Raw genomic sequence first — 23623 nt, 5'->3', positions numbered from 1 at the left:
CAGCAGAATATTTTAACTGCAAACGTTTGAACTAAAACCAAACGTCACCAATAATGTATAAAATATGTGGAACCTGTTGAAGTCAGTATGAAGTCTCCATCAGACAGAAAAGAATAGGCTGAGACAGTCTTCGAAGGCTTCTAAATTCTCTAATTTCCCCTCCTCGACTCCTATCCTCGTGTCTTAGTCGCGCCCACAGGAGATGCGAGCGGAGGAGCCGAGGAGAGAGGCGTGGAAGCAGCAGGCGTTTAGAGAAATGAGAAATCCTCTCCTCTGAGCGGTCATTTTAAAGAGACGTCCATTAATGATGACAGGAGGCACAGCAGCCCTCTGTCTGATGGACAGAACTGTGTTCATGAAGACTTATATATTTACTTTTAATTCATTCACAGTGCGGTATAGTGAGACAATAACAGGCTACAGATGCGGACATATATACACACACACATATATTTATACATACAATTTCAGAATCAAACAAGTATGAGAGCACTCTCATAACGTAACACAATCAGAAACTGGATATATCCCCCCCCCCCCTCTCTGGTCGCTGAATTGGGCCAAAAGTATATAATTATGTCCCAGGAGTGTAGGGTTTGGGAATTATGGCAGGTTTAAAATACACACTAATGTTAAAATCTGAAGAAAGCCTCTTTACCAAGCTCCAAACTAAGTTAAATATCTCAAAGTGTAAAATATATCAGAAATCTGAAGAACAAGTTGTATAGCTGAATGTCTTGTGATAATTTTAAAGTTGGAATGAAGTCTCTAGCTAGAAGTATGTGGAAGGAGTAGCATTTGGCGCACGATGTAGGTAAAAGAGGATTTGAAGGTTCCTCCTAGGGCTACTCGATTATGGCAAAAATCATAATCTCGATTATTTGGGTCAATAATTGTAATTGCGATTATTAAATGCAATTATTCATTGACTCAAAACATCCATTTATTGTACTTTAAAACAAATAAAAATAATAATTTGAACGTTTTTAACTGTTGAATTATACGTTCAGGGTAATCAACTGAAAAACCAATATAAAATAAAATAAATTATACATTCATATCTACATTTAAATAAATAATATCAAAATAATAAATACCAATAAACAAGATCAACAAACATGTTGCAGTGCACTGTCACAACCTACTGAAAACTCCTTAACATATAGCCAACATGTTGGTAAAACATATTCAACATATTCCACTCAGTTAAACATTAAAGGCTGGCCCACCGTCATGGTCCAGAGGTAACAGGAAATAAATGTTGAACTACAATTTAAGACCAAATAAATATGTGTTGGCCACCATGGCAAATGCTGGTAGGGCTGCTCATGTCATCTCTTAAAATAGTTTTGCTAGAAACTAGGGCTGCTCGATTATGGCAAAAATCATAATCTCGATTATTGGGTCAATAATTGATATCACGATTATTAAAAACGATTATCCATTTACTTTGAAAACATCAATTTATTGGAGACAATTTTTTTGAACAGTATGTTTTTAACAGTTGATTACCCTGAACTTTAAGTATAATTCAACTGAAAAACCAATAAAAATAATAATAAAAAAATAATCGTTATATTTCGATTACGTTGTTTTCGTAATCGTTGCAAGCCATAATCGTAATTGCGATTAAAATACGATTAATTGAGCAGCCCTAGTTCCTCCCATTGAGTTACGTTAAAAAAATAGTTAAAAAAGTCAAGTTGAAAGTTTCCTAGCATGTGCTGAAAAGGCTGAATATTTCTGATATTTGAATGGTTTCTGTAGCTGAAAGTAGGCTGAAGTTATTGAGAGCCAAACTATTTGGTGAAATAAGGAAAAGAAGATGAAGTTGAAGATGATTAAAGAAAATAAGAACTATAGTGGAATGCTGTAAACAGCATTCACACTAAAAAGGATTATATTTGAGACCACCTTTGGCACTCGGGGTGTCTTACAATTAAAACCTTGCAGGGATGATATCATAGAGCAGTTAAAAGAATTTTAAGTGAAACACCAGCAGGACGTTTTAGAGATGGTCAATTAGGATAAGGATTTTGTAAAATGGAAATAACTAAAAAGGGTTGGTGAATAAAAACAGTATTTCGGTCCAAAAGAGAAATTGAGTTAAATTAGTCTACCATAGCTGGCTATGAAAGATTGTTCATAAGTAATTGGTTCATAAATAATACAAATTATTTTAAGTTATACACCTAGTAGCATATGTGTAGGAACTAGTGCTGCCTCAAAACGTCGATTAATCACTAGTCGACTAATTAAGTCTTAATCAGCAATATTATTATTAGTAAAAATAAAAAATCCATCCGTGCACTGCATGACGCGTCAGCCGGAAACCCCCTCAGACTTCATTCAGAATGGGGCCTGGTTATTAAGTTCGGGTAGGAAATCTAAAGTGTGGATCTTTCTGAGCGAGTAAAGGACAAGTCCCACAAGGTGACATGCAAACTACGACGGCAACAAGTCTCCTCCATACCCACGCCATCACAGCGCAGCTTCCTGAATGCCGGCTTCATAACAAAACACGAAGCTTAATTATCCCCACAACGTGTGTTACTTTCTCAGACTCGGAGGAAATCAGCTGCAGTGAAGTAGTAGCCTATCTTTGTATCAACATATTTAGACCTATAATATATAATCATTCTGACCTCAGAAAACGATAAAGCTTGAATTTCATGATGAGGGCGTAATGCAGAGGGATTTTGGCCGACGCTTATATTTTCTGTGTTTCTGTTTCCTCTGTAGTATTTATTGGGTTGTTATATTCAGATATGAATAATAGAAACTAAAACTAAATGTTCTGTGTGTGTCCTCGCTGCTTGTTCACACACACACACAATAAGAATCCTTACGGTACGTCCACACGGCAGCGTCGCGTTGAAGCCTGCCGGTGGGCGTGTCTGGCGTGCGACCAACAACCAATCACATTAATCTCCCGCCCCGGACACACAAGCATGTGGTTTGTTTGGCTAAAGCTTGTACTGGCATATGATTTGATTGGCTGGCGCTTCCATCGACGCTTGAAAAGTTGAACTTTTCTCAACTTTCGAAGAGAGCAAAGGAGGCAAAGTGACGCGACGGAACCACAATGCAGTTCGGCAAAGCGTCTCCGTTGGAGCACACGGCGCTGCCGTGTGGACGTACCGTTACCGGAGCTTCTGCTGTTTATATCGCTGCGTCCGTGCGCTGTAACTCTCATGCGCTCTCTACATTTAATTTATATTTCAAAGGTTCATTATTACAGTTTTATTTTATATTTTATCTGAACCACAACGTACCATGCTGTTATAATAACGCTCTTTATCAGCCTTTGAAACTGAAACCATTTTGGGAAAAAAGAATATATATTTATACTCATAATGTATCATAAACGTGCAACGATTAGTCGACTAATGGCCTTAATTAACGACAATTGGTTGACTAGAAAAATCTTTAGTCGAGGGCAGCCCTAGTGCGTATTTAGCTGTTATTCATTGTTTCTGTTACCATTATCAACTGTTTACACTGCACACATTTGTGCTTGGTCGCTTCCGGTAAATGTCACGTAGGTGTGTTTCATCGGTAACTAGTTCACCTGTTGTGTTCTTGGTTGTGGATATCAAGTGGGTGAGCTGACAAGTTTGGTCCTGCATAAATTCGTTTTTTTCTTTAAACACCGTGAAACACAACTTCAGCACATACTCTTTCTTTGGAGTTTAGCCTCTTAGCGAATTCATTTTTTGGGAGTTTAGTAACTACAAAATAGGGCATGAATACTTGTGTGAAAGAAGTTGTGTCTGTATAGGCGCAAAGCAAGTGTATTCATATAGCACCTTTCAAGGCAATTCAAAGTGCTTTAAAACAATGAAAAACATTAAGAGCATTAAGAAATATGGCATTTAAAAACAGACATGAAAAAGCAAAGATAATCAAATAAGTTTCAGCGGACCTGCAGGTCTCTGGGAGTTTGTTCCAGATGTTTGGAGCATAATAACTGAACTTCTCCATGTTTAGTTCTGACTCTGGGGACAGAAAGCTGAACAGTCCCTGAAGACCTGAGAGTTCTGACTGGTTTATAATTTAGCAGGAGGTCAGAAATGTATTTTGGCCCTAAACCATTCAGTGCTTTATAAACCAGCAGCAGTATTTTGAAATCTATTATTTGACACACAGGAAGCCAGTGTAAAGACTTCAGAACAGGAGTGAAAGAGAGTAAAGCACTAAATGTTTATTTTCCATGTCTTGTTCCCCCGGTCTCTCTGAAGGCGTGGTGGAGGATGGAGCTGGAGGACAGGAGACTCAGTCCACTTCCAGTCAGACCCGGGCCCAGATCCAGAGCAGCAGGAGACACCCGGGCGGCAGCAGCCGAGGAGTGGAGGTCAGTGACTCCTCTCCTCCTCTTACATGTGAACTCAGTGTTGAGGGCAGAGACTCCCCACAGCAGTATGTTGATGACGCCAGCAGGGACTCACATTTTGACCTGTTGTGTGACAATGATAATGGTGCGAACCTGTTGGTGGAGGAGTTTTTCGACGAAGTTGAAGGGAGGAAGGCGTCTTGCTCGTACTCGATGGCAGCGGCTGATTACCCATCAACCTCTGCCAGTATGAACGGCTGGATGCGTTACAGCCCCGGTGCCCCCCCCTCCCAGCCCATCAGTGGGGGCGGATCAGCGCAGCGACGCCCCGCTACCAAGGAGAGACTGTTTGTCTGCAGCTACTGCGGCAAGGCCTTTAACCGTCCCAAGAAGGTGGAGATCCACCAGCGGGTGCACACCGGGGAGAGACCGTTCAGCTGCTCCACCTGCGGGAAGATGTTCTCCGAGGCCGGGAACCTGAGGAAACACCAGAAAGTTCACACTGGAGAGAAACCGTACAGATGCGAGATCTGTGGCAGGGGATTCGCCTGGATAAGGAACCTGAAAACACACCAGAAGAGCCACCCTGAAATCTCTGCTGAATGAGAGCTGGGAGCAGGCCTAGACTGTGAACCAACCGGAGGATACTGAAAGATGTTATCATCCAGAAAACACTCTGATATGTTGATGTGAAACGTTTTATGAAACATTTGATATTGTTTTCAAAGAGAGAAACAAGAGGCATTCCAGTAAATGCTGAGGTCAAGCTTTTATACTTTAGAATTTAAATTTGGTTATGACGACTATGTCTTTTTAAAATGTTCTCTTTACAATTGTGAAAGTCTCCGACAGAACATTAAGGACACATTTTTACTAATGTGTAGCCTAAAGCACTATCAGTATAAGTATAGTAAGTAGCAGAGGTGGGAGTAAGTCCTACATGTGCAAGTCATGAGCAAGTCTCAAGTCTTGACCTACAAGTATCAAGCAAGTCCCAAGTCACTGTGGTGAGAGTCAAGTAAGTCAAGTCAAGTCATTGCTCAGGTCAAGCAAGTCAAGTCAAGTCATACACAATTCTGATGAATAAGCCCAGTTTCCACATTTCCGCATCAGTTAAAAGACAGTGGTTATGAAAATGGATTTAATCCACACTATGATCTTCATTACATACACAGTTAATCATTTGAAATCTAATTTAGACCGATGGTAATCATATTAGTTTCATATTAACCCTAGAACTGCAGACAATATAGCTAGGACTCAAAAAGTCTATTCAAAAATGCAGAATTCCAGGTAAGAAAATCATATATGGCATTTGCAATTACACATTTAATTTAAATTTCTGTTAACACTAGAACCTCCAACAGCGTCAGCACCTACATAGATATCATTTTCAAATCATTTCATTTGTTCCTCTTCATAATTTCCTTATAAACTAAGTAGGACGATTAAAACTCAGTTAATTGGATTAATTTAGAAATTGCTTCAGTTTATCATCATAACAGATCAAAAGGTTCAGATTCATTTTACAATAAATCAAAGAATGATGCACTTTTACAAACAAAAACAACATAATTAAAACATTTAAACAAACTACTAAAAGTAGATGAACTACATTATTCAAAAATGTTCAGTAACTTCTGATAATAACACAGGGGAAATAAACGAGGCATCTCTTTTCCTCTCTCTCTCTCTCTCCTGACAGCCCGTCAGTATCAGGGTTAGTCAAAATGAATCCCTTGGCGGTTCTAATGTTAATTTACCGTTTTATCTTCTCTTTGCAATGCTTAATCGATTTGAAACTAAGTCTAACGTAGCTTAAACTTAACGTTAGCTTTCTAGCTAACACAACACATGCTCGCACCTTTCTCTGTGGTTTTTTTTGTAGTGACGAATGAAGTTGGATGTTTTGGTGGTCGTGTCACTGATCTTTATGCTGCAGACCCTGCATACCACTGTTCTCTTCTTATTACCGTCATCGACAACATAATCCTTGAATCCAAACTTCACTATTTTTGGAGTAAAGCTAGCCGCTGCCATGTTAACTGAGACTCCTGCCTTCTAGTGGGTTGCCAGGTTTGCGCGCACGGCGCTATAATCACCCAATCACGTTTTTCGAAAGAACTAAACGTAATATCTCAATACAAAAACAAACGCAAATATATAATTTTAAACAGTCAAGTCCTTTCAAGTCATCTATCTCAAGCTTAAATCAAGTCTCAAGTCATGAATACCAAGTCAAAGTCAAGTCTTTTATCAATGTTAGTCAAGCAAGTCTCAAGTAAAAAAATATGCGAGTCAAGTCATGTGACTCGAGTCCCCACCTCTGGTAAGTAGTATTACCATTCATACATGATGTTGCTGCAAACACACCAGCATCCCTTCTGCTGCTGTGGAGACTCTGCATAGTCTTTGGTCCAGTTTCATATAAGCGTCTTAAAGCAGAAGGCTTTTGGTATAAATACATTTCATATTCAAACACAAAGCAAACATTTTTTAATGGGTCTCTCAATATACTCTCTGATGTAAAAACACCTTACTAATATAAAGTTTACTCATTTGCTAAGCACTTTATTAAAATACTCTCTGGGAAAAAAAGAACAATGTAGTAGTTTAAAACTATTACATTGTTATTTTTTTCTGTAATGTAAACACATTACATACACACAGAAAGGTAACACACGTACATGAGTTATGTAGAAATACTGAATTGACAGGGTTGCCACATAGTCTTCCACAGCACTCTCAGTAACATGCTCTGTGCTGGACTCCAACCTGCTTCCCACAGTGCATCAGTGTGAAATACTTTTGGGACAAACATGGAGCTCTTTGGCTCAGATTAATAAAATCAGGCTTTGACATTTGTTGTAAAATGAGTTCTGTTTAGGTTAGGATTAGCATATGGGATATGATTACCTTAAGAATATCACCACATTGCTGCAAAGATAATTTTCTCATAGACTTACAGTGGTCCAGGAGATTACCTACCTCTGTGTAGGCAGGATTCTCTTGTGTGACAGTATCTAAAAAGCGACACTCTCGGAATCCTTTCATCTGCAACCAAACGGACAAATGTCGGCTCATAGTAAATTGTACTTTAGAGTGTACATGATTGTTCAAGGTTGCCATTTCTTTAAATCTATGTTGAGTTAAAGGGGCCCTATTATGCTCATTTCAGGTTCATATCAGTATTTAGTGTCTCTACTGTGACATGTCTCCATGCTTTAATGTTCAAAAGCTCTTTATTGTTCTCATACTGCCTGTGCTGCAGCACCTCTTTTCACCCTATGTCTGAAACCAGAGCCCAGTCTGCTCTGATTGGTTAGCTGGCCGGCTCTGTTATTATTGGCTCACTGCTGGAAGATGTCCTGCCCCTTCGCCTATCACGTGTGATGTGTTTGAGCTCCAGCCAATAAAAGCATGAGTGTTCTGATGGATGTCACTTTGTGAAACAAAAAGTAAACAAAGGAGTCTAACGTAATATCCACACGGTTCCGTCGCAAGCTTCAACGGAGATGCTTCCCATTCACTTTGAATCAGGTGACGTCAAGCTTTGCCGAACTGCATTGTTGTTCCGTCGCGGCGCTTTGCCTCCGTTGCACGCACTGAAAGTTCAACTTTTCAAGCGTCGACGGAAGCGCCAGCCAATCAAATCATATGCCAGTACAAGCGCTAGCCAATCAAACCGCGTGCATGTGTGTCCGGGGTGGGAGATTAATGTGATTGGTTGTTGGTTGTGCGCAATACACGCCCACCGGCAAGCTTCAACGCGATGGAACCGTGTGGACGCACCGTAATGGAAGTGTTTCAGGCAGGGTGCGGGGGGGATTGGGACTGGGGGGACTGTATATGGAAAGATTGAACCTCAAGGTGCTACCAAAAATGAAAAAAGGTCCTATTCACAACTTGTGCGACCAGTAAAAAAAAAAAAAAACTAAAATAGGAAAAGCATTACACAGTAGTAGGTGGGGGTGCACTGACTGACTGACTGACTGAACTTGGTGGAAAATAATGTTTTCAATTCCATTGTTTACAGGAGATTTTAAAATGAGGCTATTCCAGTCATCTGTGTGACACATTGTGTTTCCTTTGGTTTTATTGTGGGAATAAAATAAATCGGTACATTACACTTGTAAGACGCTTTTATCCAAAGCAACTTACATACTCAATACTGTGGACAATCCCCACAGGAGCAATTTGGGGTAAAGTGTCTTGCCCAGGGACACAACGACATGCTGACTGCAGTGGGGTTTGAACCTGTGCTCCCTTGATCCGAACACCAATGCTCTAACCACTGCGCCACACGCCTCCTACCTGTGTTGGAATTCAGTCTAAGCCAGTATTCACTCACTGCAGAGGAACATGGTATCCATATACTCCAAGTAAAGGATCAGAGCTTTGTCATTACAAATGTAACTCATTTCATGTATTTTAAAGTTGAAATATTTACCATTTTATAAAACATGTCATTTATGGAACAAAATGTTTCTTAAACCACTGTTCAGTCTTTTTTTACATCTCAGATGAGTTTAGATTCCTGTTCCTGATTCCTGAACTCTGGCTCTCAATGGGCTTGTGTGCACACACGCACACACACACATAAAAAGTTGAAATGTCAAATAGTGCAAAGGGAGAAATATTTAATGGATATGCATGAAGTAGGTTGTTATTATAGGAGGGGGGATATTGATTTGTGTACAGATCAAGATTATCATCAGATTGTGAATACCAAAAGTTCACAAACTAAGTTAAGCAATCATTTGCCACAATGCCCGTATTAGCACTGATTTAGTTTTGAATCAGGAAGTGTTTAAATGAGAAAAAAAATCTATCCATCGATCATAAAATATATTTTAGACTTAATTAGAATACATGTTAATAAATGTTAATTAACTAATTAATTAAAATTAATTCAACTGGAATGTATAAAAGGTTAACACTATAGTACGGTTCATTTGAATAACTGATTGATTTAAATGTAGATTTGAGGACCCCAGTAGTACTGTTTATTAGGGGTGTAACGGATCACAGAAGTCACGGTTCGGTTCATACCTCGGTTTGGGGGTCACGGTTCGGTACGGTTCGGTACAAGAAAAAGCTAAAAAAAGTTCCAAATGCATAATTACAGGTTTGTTGTTATTTATGTTTGAACAGTAGTGCAAGTTTCAGTTTAAAAATAAGGAACTCTGACATTTTGAATAATTAACTGTATTAAACAGTTAAAAACAAACCATACACACTCAGATGGCCATATTATCTATAATGGCTGATGTCAAACAAAAAGGTTTCATCAAGCTGTAAAACTTAAAAGAATGTCTTGAAAATATTACATAATAAATAATAAGAACGTGTTTCAAGAGCGCAAAGTCGTTGAAAAACATATGCCAAAAGCTTCCGTTATTTATTTGTTCTCTCGGCTCTCATGTCTCTTGGCTTCTTAAAAACAGCGGGGATAAGCTGTTGAACTGCTGTTGTCTTTTGCCGGGCTCCGGTGATTGGAAAATCTGGGTGATGCCTTCTGATATGATTTAGCATGTTTGGCGTGTGTTTCCATTCCACGACGCTGAAGTTGGCTTCCGATTCAGAGCATCCGATTCGGCAGTTAAGGGGAAAGTTAAGGGACATTTAATTTACAGCGCTGAGCGAACAATCCTCCGTGTTTGAACCTCTTAAATCGCTGCATAGCCGATTTATTTGGACTGGATTATCCCAGAGAATCTAAAGATTATTTATAACCCAGTTTCAGATTTGTGAAACCTTTATTCTATTTGTGAAAATACAAAAAAGGGAGATTTCAGTGCTTTTTTCGCATCCTGACCACATTAGACCAGGTCCTGATCTAAAACCACTAGACCTAGACTCATCAAATCTGGACTGGATTATCCCACAGAGGCTAAAGATTATTTATAACAGATTTGTGAAACCTTTATTCTATTTGTGAAAATACAAGAAGGCATAAAGGCTTGCCCAGCTGGGAGGTTCACTCTCTGATTCTGATCCTGGCCTGCTGCAGCAACCTCAGCCTTCCACCTGTGTTTGTATTTTCACAAATACAATAAAGGTTTCACAAATTTCAAACTGTGTTATAAAGAATCTTTAGCCTCTGTGGGATAATCCAGTCCAGATTTGATGAGTCTAGGTAAAGTGGTTTTAGATCAGGACTTGGTTTAATGTGGTCTACATGTAAAAAAAAGCACTGAAATCTCCCTTTTTTGTATTTTCACAAATAGAATAAAGGTTTCACAAATCTCAAACTGGGTTATAAATAATCTTTAGCCTCTCTGGGATAATTCAGTCCAGATTTGATGAGTCTAGGTATAGTGGTTTTAGAACAGGACCTGGTCTAATGTGGTCTACATGTGAAAAAAGCACTGAAATCTCCCTTGTTTGTATTTTCACAAATAGAATTAAGGTTTCACAAATCTAAAACTGGGTTATAAAGAATCTTTAGCCTCTGTGGGATAATCCAGTCCAGATTTGATGAGTCTAGGTCTAGTGGTTTCAGATCAGGACCTGGTCTAATGTGGTCAGGATGCGAAAAAAGCACTGAAATCTCCCTTTTTTGTATTTTCACAAATAGAATAAAGGTTTCACAAATCTGAAACTGGGTTATAAAGAATCTTTAGACTCTCTGGGATAATCCAGTCCAAATAAATCGGCTATGCAGCAATTTAAGAGGTTCAAACACGGAGGATTGTTCGCTCAGCGCTGTAAATTAAATGTCCCTTAACTTTCTCCTTAACTGCCGAATCGGATGCTCTGAATCGGAAGCCAACTTCAGCGTCGTTACCGCACCGCTGTTTAACAACGCCGACACACCGTCCTCGTCCAATCCACCACTCGTCCGATCCACCACTCGCACTCCATCGTTATTGTAGTCCACAGGGAACCCGAAATGTTCCCACACAGCTGATTTAAAAGAAGCAGGTGGGTTCTAGCTCCTGTGTGTTATCTGAAATCGCCATACTAACTTTTCTTCTTCTTGTATTTTGTTCGTTTTGTTGTTGTGTTTCTTCTTGTTCTTCAGCTTTTAGGCGCAATACCGCCCCCTGGATTATAAATAGTGTAATGGATACTGCCCTGAATGACAGACTTTTTTCCCACTCGTAAAAAAAAGGCGTATTCGTCGTGTGAGTGCGTGTGCCGAACCGTGACGTCCGACATACGGACACCGTTACACCCCTACTGTTTATGTAAATATACATTTGAGAAATTCTAGGTCACTGTTGAAATGGTCTTCAAATACCTGTATTGGGTTGGCAGAATGTTTGCAATTATGTTGCTGCTGACAAATCCACTGAGAATTATTACACCGCTCATATTTCTGTTTCATGTGCTATGGTCCTGTGTGTCTACGGTGCAGAAACATCTGATAGTTCCTCTCTGTGTGTGCAGGAGGAGTTGGAGCTAGATGTGGTGCTGGTGAAGGTAGAAGAGCGGGAGCCAGGGAGCCAGACGGGCCTCAGCATACAGGAGGGTGAGTGCGCACCCCCACCTTTCAATTGAAGAAGTTACCACACTATGAGGTCACCAACCAACCTTACAATGCAAAGTATATACGCCGTTAAAGAGTGGGGCAGCGATGACGTATTTTTGTAGCCCAATGTAGAGGTTAGCATTTCAAGGGCTCCCTTGACAAGAAATAAATGGGATTTTTGCATTGGATTTTGGAATATTATCGAAAATATCTATTGCAAACAAACATTTGTTATACTTACCCGTTTGTTCAGCATGATAATCTCCACATATAAATACCACTTTATGACTTTTGAAGCGTAACTGCAATCACCAAAATGAAATAGTCAACGTAAGGCTAAAATCCAACTACATCACGGTCACATGATTTCACGTCACCACCGCTAAGCTAAAGGTGGCTTAAAAGCCAATTTAACATTGGAAAAGCAACTGGAACTGACATGTGCATATTACTTATAATATTACAATGAATCATGTTTGTTCATGCCCTCACACTAAAGGATGTACCTGGGCCAAATACTTCTTTCCCATTTCCTGGTAACAGATCAAAACATTAACAAAGTGTTTTTCTCTGCACTTGTTTTAATTGTTCTTTAGCAGCAGCTGTCCTTCCAGTTGTATGCAGTTTTATGAAAAGCCTGAATTTCTAAATATAATGTTTTCCAGTACATACAGTGTGTCTGACAGAGAGTTTCTCTGTGTGTCTGCAGGGTTGGTGGAGTCGAGCACCGACGACTACAGAGCTGTTCAGCCATTTGATGACATCACACAAACCACCAATCAGCTGTCCGACCTGCAGGAGTCAGGGCCGGGCTTCTCAGAGGTCAGCTATGGGCATTCTTCGCAGTGGAATAATGGGGGGGGTAGTTATTGTCACAAAGACAGCCTCCCGGGGCCGTCTTCTCACTGCGCCCCCCTCTCATTCCCGCCCAGCACAATGGATGCTGGGCATTCAGAAGGAAGGGGGTTGGCTCTTGAAAGCTCTAGAGGCTTCCACACCTCTGGTTCCTTTCCCCAGCAGTCCCCTGTTATCGATCTGTCGGAGGATCCCGGCCCCAGTCACGTGACAGGTCAGATCCAGGAGCCTCAGCACTTCCTGGGTCCAGGGCATAGCCGGGGTCAGGGCAATTTAAGTGCCGAGATGCAGCAGAAATCCCAGAGGAAGAGGCTGTGCATCTGTAGGTTCTGCAGTAAAGGGTTCAGCTCCCCGGCAAATTTAGAGTCCCACCTCAGGACTCACACAGGAGAGAGACCGTACGGCTGCACCGTCTGCGGCAAAAAGTTCTCCCAGTTCTGGAACCTGAAGATCCACCGGAACATCCACACTGGGGAGAGACCGTACCAGTGCCCCCTCTGCCCCGAGAGGTTCTCGGACCCCAGCAACCTGAAAAAACACCAAAGGAGACACCACCCACAGACGTAGGCATGCAGTCAGGGACATCTCAGTGATACAACTAAACACGCTGTGCTTTTGTGTCTCCAAATCCCCTAAATAACAAGTAAAAACAAACATCGTTTCCACTTCAGAACTATTGAGAAATAACACTACATGCCGTATGTATTTGTTGTCCCTTTTAGACGGATTAATTGAAAAAACGATGGACGAGTGAAATTATCGGTAGTCTACTTTAATGGCTCACATGTAAATGTTAGCATAGTATTTATTTCCGCAGCACCATTTACACCTATCAGGCGGTGCAGCAACAACACTTCTCATTGACTTCAGTGCTTGGGCAGCTGTAAGAAGGCTTTTAATGTAAAACAGTTACGGTTGTATTGATATGCTCAACAGCAATACAAAAAACCCCGCCAACGTAAAAGCCATTGACAGTAACTAGAGGTTAAAATGGTATTTGAAAGATATGTCAGAGCAGTAAGTTGGGGGGAAATCACCCTGTATGATAGAGTGAGTTATCTTGTAAACATGGGAAATTAGGTTTGATTTTGTGTGTGTGTGTGTGGTGTGTGTGTGTGTGTGTGTGTGTGTGTGTGTGTGTGTGTGTGTGTGTGTGGTGTGTGTGTGTGTGTGTGTGTGTGTGTGTGTGTGTGTGTGTGTGTGTGTGTGTGTGTGTGTGTGTGGTGTGTGTGTGTTTCAAATTCAATCAGTTATCCTGTGTGCATTTTGATTGTTATATTATAATTATTATTTTTAATATTTGTATTTGATCATGTAATTATTTTTTAAATGCCTTCAGTTTTTCCTAATAATACACCAGCTCTCTTTATCTACAAAAATGAACATATTTTTGTATGTGTAAAATGTGATTTTTTATGTCAACCGAAGCCATGATAGCATAAACATTTACTGTAAATGTAACATTAACTTTCTATTGTGTCACAATTATGTTCAATGCTGCCTAATGTTGACCATTTGCAATGTAAACATTAAAACTTAAGAAAAACTCAAGATGCGTATTTTGTTTTTTTTTAATCATACATTACAAAATTGTGACACAATATTATAATATTCTTATTATCCATATGTAAAACTATATTTGCCTCCATGTAAAGTTGGATTAGATCACATTTCTAAAGCACATGCTATTCTTATGTGCACAACAATAACAGAGTTAACAGTTTTCCAAAACAGTATATTATTTATATATAAACCTGACCAGTGATGAGCCCAAGAGTTGAAGGGGGGGTTAGACTTAGTTCAGCTAGTCGGATTCTGTCACACACATCTAAAGCAGCATTTTATAATTACAAATTCAATTGATTTGTCATTATGCAATACATAGTGAATACAAAATAATTTCACGCTACACACAAATAAAACGCAATAGAGTGTGAACAAATAACTCCAGTTGCTTATCTCTATATTATATACCTCGGAAGACTTAAGTTTAGCATGAAACTGCCAACAACACAACTTGTCATTTTAACACTTCATACTGTGTATTGCAAGGCAGGCAAGGCAAGGCAAGTTTATTTATATAGCACTTTTCAACACAAGGCAATTCAAAGTGCTTTACAAAAAAATGAAAGACATTAAGAAAATGGCATTTAAAATCAGTCATTAAAAAGAAAAGCTAATAAAATAAACATTAAAAGAAAAAATACATGGATAAAAGTTACAGTGCAGTCTAAGATATAAATAGTTCAATTAAACATTAAAAGAAAAAGTACATGGATAAAAGTTACAGTGCAGTCTAAGATATGAATAGTTAAAAGAGAGAGGCATTAAACAAAAATACTTGCTCATTAGTTTAATCTGCACGTTTTTGTAGGTATATTTGTTGTGGGGGGGACAGTAGCTCAGTCTGTAGGGACTTGGGAACAGAAGGGTCGCCGGTTCAAGTACGATTGGTCCAAATACAATGTGGACTGTTGGCGCTTGAGCATGGCTCCAAACCCCCGACTGCTGCCTGGCGCCGGGACACTGGAAGCATATTTCCTAAAATGTCCAACTAAGTGTTTGGATCTCCATCCAGTCCTGTACCTTAGTACGATGTACATCCTAACGCACCTCTCTCCCTCCTCCCCAGTCTGCAGCCCCTCAGTCATCGGCGGACCCCTGCAGTGTGGCGGCGGTCCAGCTGAGGGTACCAGACACCATCTCAGCAGCTAGCTCCAGAGCACAACGACAGCAGAGGTCCAGCACCAGCACCAGCACCCCCCTCAGCTCTGAGTACTCTCTGTTTGAGCTGGAGACCTTCTTCACCCGCTGGGCCCCCGACAGTGACTTAGTCAGCAGGGGCCCTTCATTTCCTCTCCCTGCTGATGAATCAGCAGAGTGTGACCAGGATGCAGTTATCATAGTAGAGAGTGAAACACAGCCTCCACCTGTGGTAGCACCAGGCTCCGCCCCCTCAGCAGCGAGGATGGGTGTGTGGCAGAGTTCCTCCTCCAATCACATCCAGCCGTCTGTGTCACATGGTGAGACTGCTTTAATCTTTACAGACAACTTTTCAGGTTTATTTGTTTTTTTCAATTTTTAATACTAGAACATGTTTACATGCTGTAATGTGAAAGAGACCCTATCATGCTTTTCAGAATTGTCCCTTTCTTAGAGTTTTTATAGAGGTTGTTGTGCATGTAAATGGTCTGAGGCTAAACTCCCTGTTCCCTCCAGAGGGATACTCTCCCACACATCCCTCCCCCCCTCTCCGAAATGCCTCCATTGCTCTCATGTGTTTACTTCTGTTACATAATGATATCACTTAGTAACACTCGCACTTCTATTGGCTAGCGCTCCAACACATTGTATGTGAAAGGCTAAGGGGTGGGACATCTCTAAGCTGTTGACCAATCACAACAACCTAGCTAACCAATCAGAGTAGTTTGATTGGTTAGCGTTTTGGGGTTACGTTATCAATCAATCTTCAGCTTCACAGCAATCCCCCAGTGTCGGTCATTGTAGCAAATGATCGTATTGGCCAAACATGCATGTATAAAGAGAACTGAATTGCTGCCTTGAGAGCAGAAGTACCCGTATCTGGACCCGTAGATCATGCACACTACATTTTCCCTTTAGCCCTGCATCCAATCTGCTTCATCCTGTCTGCTCTCAGTTCAGTCAAATGAATGAAGAGGAAAAATAACTATGGATACAGCTTTTCATGTACTTCATACATTGTAGGACATAATGATTTAAATAGGGGCTATTCAAGTGTTTGTTCTGGTCAATGGGAAAAAGTATTTTTGGACCCATTGACATCACATGACCCAGAAATTGTAGTACCATTGTTTGGCCACTACAAATAATTCCTTCAACCCTGGGTCACTTTGCATGTGGCAAAAAGAAGAAATGGCATTTTCTGCTGTGAATCACATACATCCATTGAAATCTTTATGGATGTATACATTTGAGGAAATCATAGTATGTGTTCTGTGAGACGCACTAGGTGAATACTTGCCATGAGGATTCCTATTTTACACATTTTCACAGGGACAAAACCATAACCATATTCTTCACTGAGGAAGTAGATCCTGTGCACAGAGACATCTTTTGTCATGTTTCAGTAATTTAGATGAAAATATTAAATGAATGTGTCTGACTCCTTGTTGTTTCTGCTCCCAGGCCCGTCAGCAGAGACTTCTTCATCCACACCCCTGAGGATGAAGGCTCCGTTGTCCCAGCCTCCATGGAGCAGGAAAGCAGTCCTGATAAGAGGAACCCAGTGTGAGCTGAAGCAGCATGGTGACAGTAGCAGGGTCCCTCAGCAGCAGCACAGCCTGCCCTCTGCACAGACCACAGCTGCTGTCAGTAACACTCACTGTGGGGAGAACACAAAGATCTCCTGTATCAGCTCCACCAGTAGGACTATGAGCTCCACAGTGGCTCCATACATCAGGACGTTGTTGGGCAGAAACGAGGTCCCCGGCGCTGCAGAGCATGGAGTCAGCCTAATGGCTCACCGCGATATAAGCCAATCTCCTGGTATGGTGCCCAGTGAGCACCGCAAGAAGGGCTACGTATGCAGAGCCTGCGGGAAGTCGTTCACAGGCCTATCCAACTTGGAGGCCCACGAGAGAGTCCACACAGGGGAGAAACCGTACCGCTGCGACACCTGCGGGAAACTCTTCTCCGAGGCCGGGAACCTGAAGAAGCACCAGAGGGTTCACACCGGGGAGAAACCCTTCAGCTGCCAGCAGTGTGGGAAGAGGTTCGCCTGGATCTGCAACCTGAGGACACACCAGCAGTCTGCCACAGACTGCGGGCCTGGGATGATCCCTGAGTAATGCTAGTGTTATTTTATTCACACATACATAGCCGCAGGAAGTCATTTTACTTAGGGGGTGCGGCGAATTGTCAACGGGGGGGGGGGGGGGGATGCTCGTGAATTGTCAACGGCGAAACTGTGCTGTGCCTACACTAATTGCGCCGCATTTACGGCTTAGTTGAGGCCCCATCCGCGAGGTGAGGACCCACGCAGTCTGCGTGATCTGCGTGTAGGGAGGGGCGGCCCTGGTGCTAGTGAACTGTCAACGGGGGGGGGTAGCCTCGCTGCGGGGACACGGTTGGACCTCTGTCGCCTGTCAGTGCAACTTCAATGATGCCGTTTGAAAACACATTAAGGGCGGTGCCGGCTGCGAGCGAACCGAGCCGGCCGCCAACGGCCCTTGACGACCGGTTAATCTGATTCTCCAGATTCTAGGGGGTGCACCCCTACTTCCCGCGGCTATGCACACATGCAGAGACATATTACTATTTCTTCATTCTTAAGAAGTGACAAAACAAGTGACAAAACAAAGAGTTTTATGTCTTATATACTAGGGGTGTAACGGTATCCGTATTCGTCCCGTACCGCCACGGTTCGGACGTCACGGTTCGGCACACGCAGTCACACGACGAATACGCCTTTTTTTTACGAGTAGGAAAAAAGTCTGTCATTCAGGGCAGTATACACTACACTATATATAATCCAGGGGGCGGTATTGCGCCTAAAAGCTGTTTGCCAGCCGCCCTTAAACAACAAATGAAGAACAAGAAGAAACACAACAACAAAACGAACAAAATACAAGAAGAAGAAAAGTTAGTATGGCGATTTCAGATAACACAGAGGAGCTAGAACCCACCTGCTTCTGTTAAATCAGCTGTGTGGGAACATTTCGGGTTCCCTGTGGACTACAATAACGATGAAGTGTGGGAGTGGTGGATCGGACGAGGACGGTGTGTCGGCGTTGTTAGACAGCGGTGTGGTATGCTAATGGACACACGCCAAACATGCTAAATCATATCCGAAGGCATCACCCAGATTTGCCAATCACCTGGAGCCCAGCAAAAGATAACAGCAGTTCAACAGCTGAGCCCCGCTGTTTTTTAGAAGCCAAGAGACATGAGAGCCGAGAGACCAAAATAAATAACGGAAGCTTTTGGCATATGTTTTTCAACGACTTTGTGCTCTTGAAACATGTTCTTATTATTTATGATGTAATATTTTCAAGACATTCTTTTTGGTTTTACTGCTTGATGACCTTTTCGTTTGACATCAGCCATTATAGATAATATGGCCATCTGAGTGTGTATGGTTTGTTTTTAACTGTTTAATACAGTTAATTATTCAAAATGTCAGAGTTCCTTATTTTTAAACTGAAACTTGCACTACTGTTCAAACATAAATAACAACAAACCTGTAATTATGCATTTGGGACTTTTTTTTTGCTTTTTCTTGTACCGAACCGTACCGAACCGTGACCCCCAAACCGAGGTATGAACCGAACCGTGACTTCTGTGAACCGTTACACCCCTATTATATACTTTTCAGATGTTTTGTGTCTTTGCTTATGGTAAAATAATTGTTTCACTATTCGCCCTGCATTCAGGTAAAGTGTGGATTGATTTGAAAGACATCAATGCAATAACACATAGAAATGTGCCAATTTATACAACATCAAATACATTATATCGTGTTCATTTATTTATGAAATAATCTGTAGCGGCCTGGATGTTGGTGAAAGAAAATGTAAATATCCAGCTGACTATGATATACCATATTACCAGATATTATTTATACGTTACTTGTGTTAAATGGGTTCAAAAGTTGTGTGCTCGTGTTTTATCTTGTTCTCAGAAATTCCCAGGTTTAATGACACCACCATTTAATATCCCCAGTGGAAACAGACAACATGTCATCCTACTGTGCGTAGAATTAAATGACACATGTACACATGGTAAATGGTAACTGCTTAGCACAGTTGTAAACAGTAGATAAACATACGTGTTTACAGTAAATCTGACAGTGTTGTAGTGACGCATCCAAGGTGCTACATCAAGACGACTTTTTTTTCCTTTTTTTTGTAAGTATAAAAAAAAAAACACTCCCATGAGCCTTAGTCCATACTAGGGCTGCACGATTTGGGGAAATAATCGAATTGCGATTTTTCTGACAGATTGCGATTCATTTTGCGATATATGTTTTTAAGCGACCCAACGGAAGTTTATTGTAAAATGCGGCCATATCTACGGCTAGGAAGGTCGTATCAACGTGCTCCCGTCTCTAGCACCCCCGCAGCCCGAGCTACGAGTGAAAGAACTAAACTTACATGAAACTTCCGTTGGGTTGCTTTAAAGTCAAGATTCAGTTTAAGATTCACCCTGTAATAGAAACATGTGATGGAGCAGTACTAACCTGACTCCGATGCTTTGTTTCACCAAACCATCTAGGAAATCTCCGTTGGAAGCCATTTGGAAAAGTATTTCAAAAATACTTGGCAGGTGATTGGATCAATTTGTCTATCACCTACTATCATGGGCCACTTCTGATTGGTTAACAATGACTGGTACATGTTTGTTTTTTTAAATCACAGGCTTTGCGATTTGATAATTGCATCATTTCAAATCGCGATTTCGATTTAAAATGGATTAATCGTTCAGCCCTAGTCCATACCTTATTGTACTAGGTGGTACAAGGTAACAACTTATACAAATGACCTTTGCTCTGGCTCTGTTTTAGGTTCAGATGGAGGTCAAACTGTTAACTAAAAGATGGAGGTCAAACTGTTGTAACACTATATGTGCTTTTTGTAGCAACAATCTGATTATGTCTTAGTTATTGTGAGGGAACACAGTTACCTTTTTTTTCTCCTGACTACGTTATCCCATTACATATAGCCCATTGCTATCCAATCCTGGTGATGATTGAACTTCGTTTTGTGTTTGTAGTGACACCTCGTGTTTCACCTGTCGGTTTATGCAATCCTCTTTCTAGTATAATGGCTGTTTGGAGATCCTTTAAAGACATCAGATTCAACAAAGTTTCCCCTGTGACCACATGGTGAAAAGAAAGATATAACCCCACACGGCTGCTGCTTGAGGCTTTGAGGTCACCATCAATCAAATTTGATCAGAAGGGGTTAAATATAATCTCTCTTAAATGTAATTGAACCCCCCTTTCTTTCAGTGCATTATACCAGCCTTATGATATATTGGAGTGAAGTCACGCTCACACAGGTTCCATCGGGAACATGAGAAGACATCACGTGGTGTAACTATCTTTATTCAGTTAGCTTTCCTTCTCTTCACATTACCACTTCATCTCGTTATGAGGGTCTCCTGTACGTCCTCCATTCACCTATTCCTCCTCATATATCTCCTCCTCTACATCGCATCGTTGCACATTTTATTTCCATGTATTATTATTTTCTTCTGAATTGTATGAAATGTTATTTATGTAGCCCTCTATGAAAAAAATAACAACATGCAACACTCTATCCCTGTTCGACCAGAGTAAAGGTGTTTTAGTCAGGGTCTGAACCAACTCTAATACTACATCCAGCGCTTCCTCCCCCCCACTACACTCCATCCCACAAACACAACTCAGAGTCTCAGGATCTATAGAGGGGGACCTCCACTCCACTGGTACCAAGTAGTGCAAGTCTTTTCTCCCATGATGTAAATATCTCAAATTTCTTGATTGAATGCTGAGTGAATTACTTTGTTGAATGAGTGGAATTAATTGAAGTGTGTTTGTGAGTATTAGTAACCGCCACCTGTGAGGATCTTCCTCCGAATACCTGCGGGAGATATATGTGTTTGTGGATATTAGTACTAGGGATGCCAGTGATTATTCGAATATTCGAATATTATTCGCCAGGGCTGCCGAATAATCGATTTTGATCATGGTCAGTTTCTGGCAGCCCTAGTTAGTACCCGCCATCTGTGTCAGATAGGAGTGTGTTTGTGAGTTATTAGAAACCGCCACCTGTGAGGATCTTCCCCCGAATACCTGCGGGAGATAGGTATGGGTTTGTGAATGTTAGTACCCGCCACCTGTGTCGGAAAAAAGGTATGGAATTGATGTGAATTGATTTGGTGAATGAAAAGTTGAATGTGCTTTTTATTATCACCGGTCTTTTTATGAAGACAAGCAGGTGGTATAATGTCTGAGACCCTACTGTACCTCCACCTTACAGGGATAAAAGCTCACAGATGACATTTATGAGTATCCCATCTACTACTCCTAGAAGAAAACACATTGTTAGACATGATATTCAGGGAAAGAAATGTTGGAAATAATAATGGCAGATATTGAATATCTTAAACTGGATCAACAAACCATGTTAGTGAACCCTGCTAATAGGAAGCTAAAACATGCAGGAGGAATAGCAGTAGCTCTGGCAGAGAGAATAGGTCCTAGCATGCAAGCACAGAGTGATAATATGATAAGGACTATTAAACTGTCAGAAGGCAATGTGGTGATCAGATGAGCCACAAATACCGGTTTGCATGTACTTTAAAAAAAAAAAACCTATGTGTGAACTATCAGCAGATATCAAACCCCAACAATATCTTCAAAACCAATATGAGGAAGTTTTTTGCGAAGCTAAAGCTCAAATACTTTACCAAAATCAACTAAACTATTTGCTCTTGACCCCTTTTTGGAAATGGGATTTTCCGTTACACAACAGAAGACTCAATTCAGGCCTTAAAGAACGCTTTAAAGACAAGTCAGGGAGAGTTAAATGTGGTGCCATTTTGCTTATGAAGCAGCTTACACTTTTGGAAAATATCTCCTCCTTTCTCTGCTCCTGAGGTGCTGCAGAAAAACTCAGCACACAGGGTCAGAGACAGGCGTGACCTCTGGAGAGGAAGAAAATCAGAGCAGACCACAGAGCGACCCATTAAAAGTGTTATGGCCTCAGCACAGAGAGGAAGATCTGGAGACTGTAAGGAACTCTCCCAAAGCAGGCTACCCACCCCCACCCCAGTACAAGGGGAAGAGTTCCTCTCACCAATGAACAAATCAACTCTTAACCAAGTCAGATTTCAAATAGCCATAGCTCCAGTTGTTAAGAAAAGAGGGAGATTCAAAAAAATTATCTTAACACCAGAACAAAAAGATCAATATCAAAAAACAAAAGAGTATATTGTGACCCATTCTCAGAAACTAACAATGCGAGATATGGAGAAAGCTTGGGAAGTTCATCTAGCCACGAATGATTTAGGAGGAGGTGTGGAGATAAGGAACCAGGGTGATAACAAATCTGTGCTGTTCATGTCCATGACTTGCCCAAGAACAGAGGAAAAATTCTCTCCTGAAGAGAAGCATCTTCCACTTGCATTCAGATTTTATCCAGCCCTGAGGGAAATGTCTCAAGGTACCAACATGTGCATATACACTCTTTATTTTTCAATATCTGAAGCTACTAAACAAACTGTTCAGGGAGCAAAAGCAATGATGAGTAGATGGGGAAAATGGAAAATGATGATGTCTGATCCAGATGTGGAGTGTAGAGGACCTCAAGAAGTAAGACACAAATGGAAACAATGAAACCTTTACAGAAAACCGCTGCTCCAAAGATAACACTGTTTATAGATGGGAGTTTGCGAAAAGGTGACCAAGCAGCCACTTGGGCCTTTATAATGAAAACTAATTTGCAAGCAAAAGGGTGCAATACCAGGTACAGCACAAACTGCTGAGGCAAATGCCATTGTGGGACCTCTTTTTGCTAAAAAAGGTAAAATAACACACATCCGTATTGTTACTGATAGTGATTATTGTTACAAAGCGGGTAAAGAAGAGCTTAATAATTGGGAACAAAGGCAGTTCATAAATGTGAAAGGTTTGACACACGCTGACACATGCCCATCTAGTGAGGGTCTTATTGCAGAGTTAAAGGCAGGCATGTACCTAGAGTGGAATCATGTCCGTAGCCATACAGATAAGATCGAATTCGACTATCAGGGTAATAGAGAAGTTAATGTGCTTGCTCAAAGCAGGGGAAGAGTTAACCACCTGACTGCCATATGTCCTAGTATATGGAAAAAGGGTGGAAGCATTCACGTACCCCCTGAAGAAGCTCCTCAGGTTTGCATGAATTACACAGCAGTTTAGGCCATGTGGGCCTATTTCGGATGAGAAAATATTG

The 23623-nt window shown here is 41.1% G+C and overlaps 1 protein-coding gene across 1 annotated transcript in view; it reads left to right on the top strand.

Annotated features, from left to right (window-relative positions):
• si:ch211-89o9.6 (neurotrophin receptor-interacting factor 1) overlaps nucleotides 1-22703 on the top strand; it is a 41005-nt gene extending 18302 nt beyond the window's left edge. Inside the window, exons 4-9 of the mRNA XM_034231834.1 lie at nucleotides 4242-4354; nucleotides 11729-11810; nucleotides 12520-12632; nucleotides 15298-15688; nucleotides 16833-17490; nucleotides 20981-22703. Of these exons, the coding sequence (XP_034087725.1) occupies nucleotides 4242-4354; nucleotides 11729-11810; nucleotides 12520-12632; nucleotides 15298-15688; nucleotides 16833-17490; nucleotides 20981-20996 (1373 nt within the window). The 3' untranslated portion in view covers nucleotides 20997-22703. The remainder of the gene's footprint in view (nucleotides 1-4241; nucleotides 4355-11728; nucleotides 11811-12519; nucleotides 12633-15297; nucleotides 15689-16832; nucleotides 17491-20980) is intronic.
• The last annotated feature ends 920 nt before the right edge of the window (nucleotides 22704-23623 follow it).

The sequence above is a fragment of the Gymnodraco acuticeps genome, unplaced genomic scaffold (assembly GCF_902827175.1).
Source record: "Gymnodraco acuticeps unplaced genomic scaffold, fGymAcu1.1, whole genome shotgun sequence".
In the NCBI taxonomy this organism is placed as follows: Eukaryota; Metazoa; Chordata; class Actinopteri; order Perciformes; family Bathydraconidae; genus Gymnodraco; species Gymnodraco acuticeps.
The sequence above is the reverse complement of the archived record's forward strand: the minus strand, read 5'-3'. Positions and strand labels throughout refer to the sequence as shown.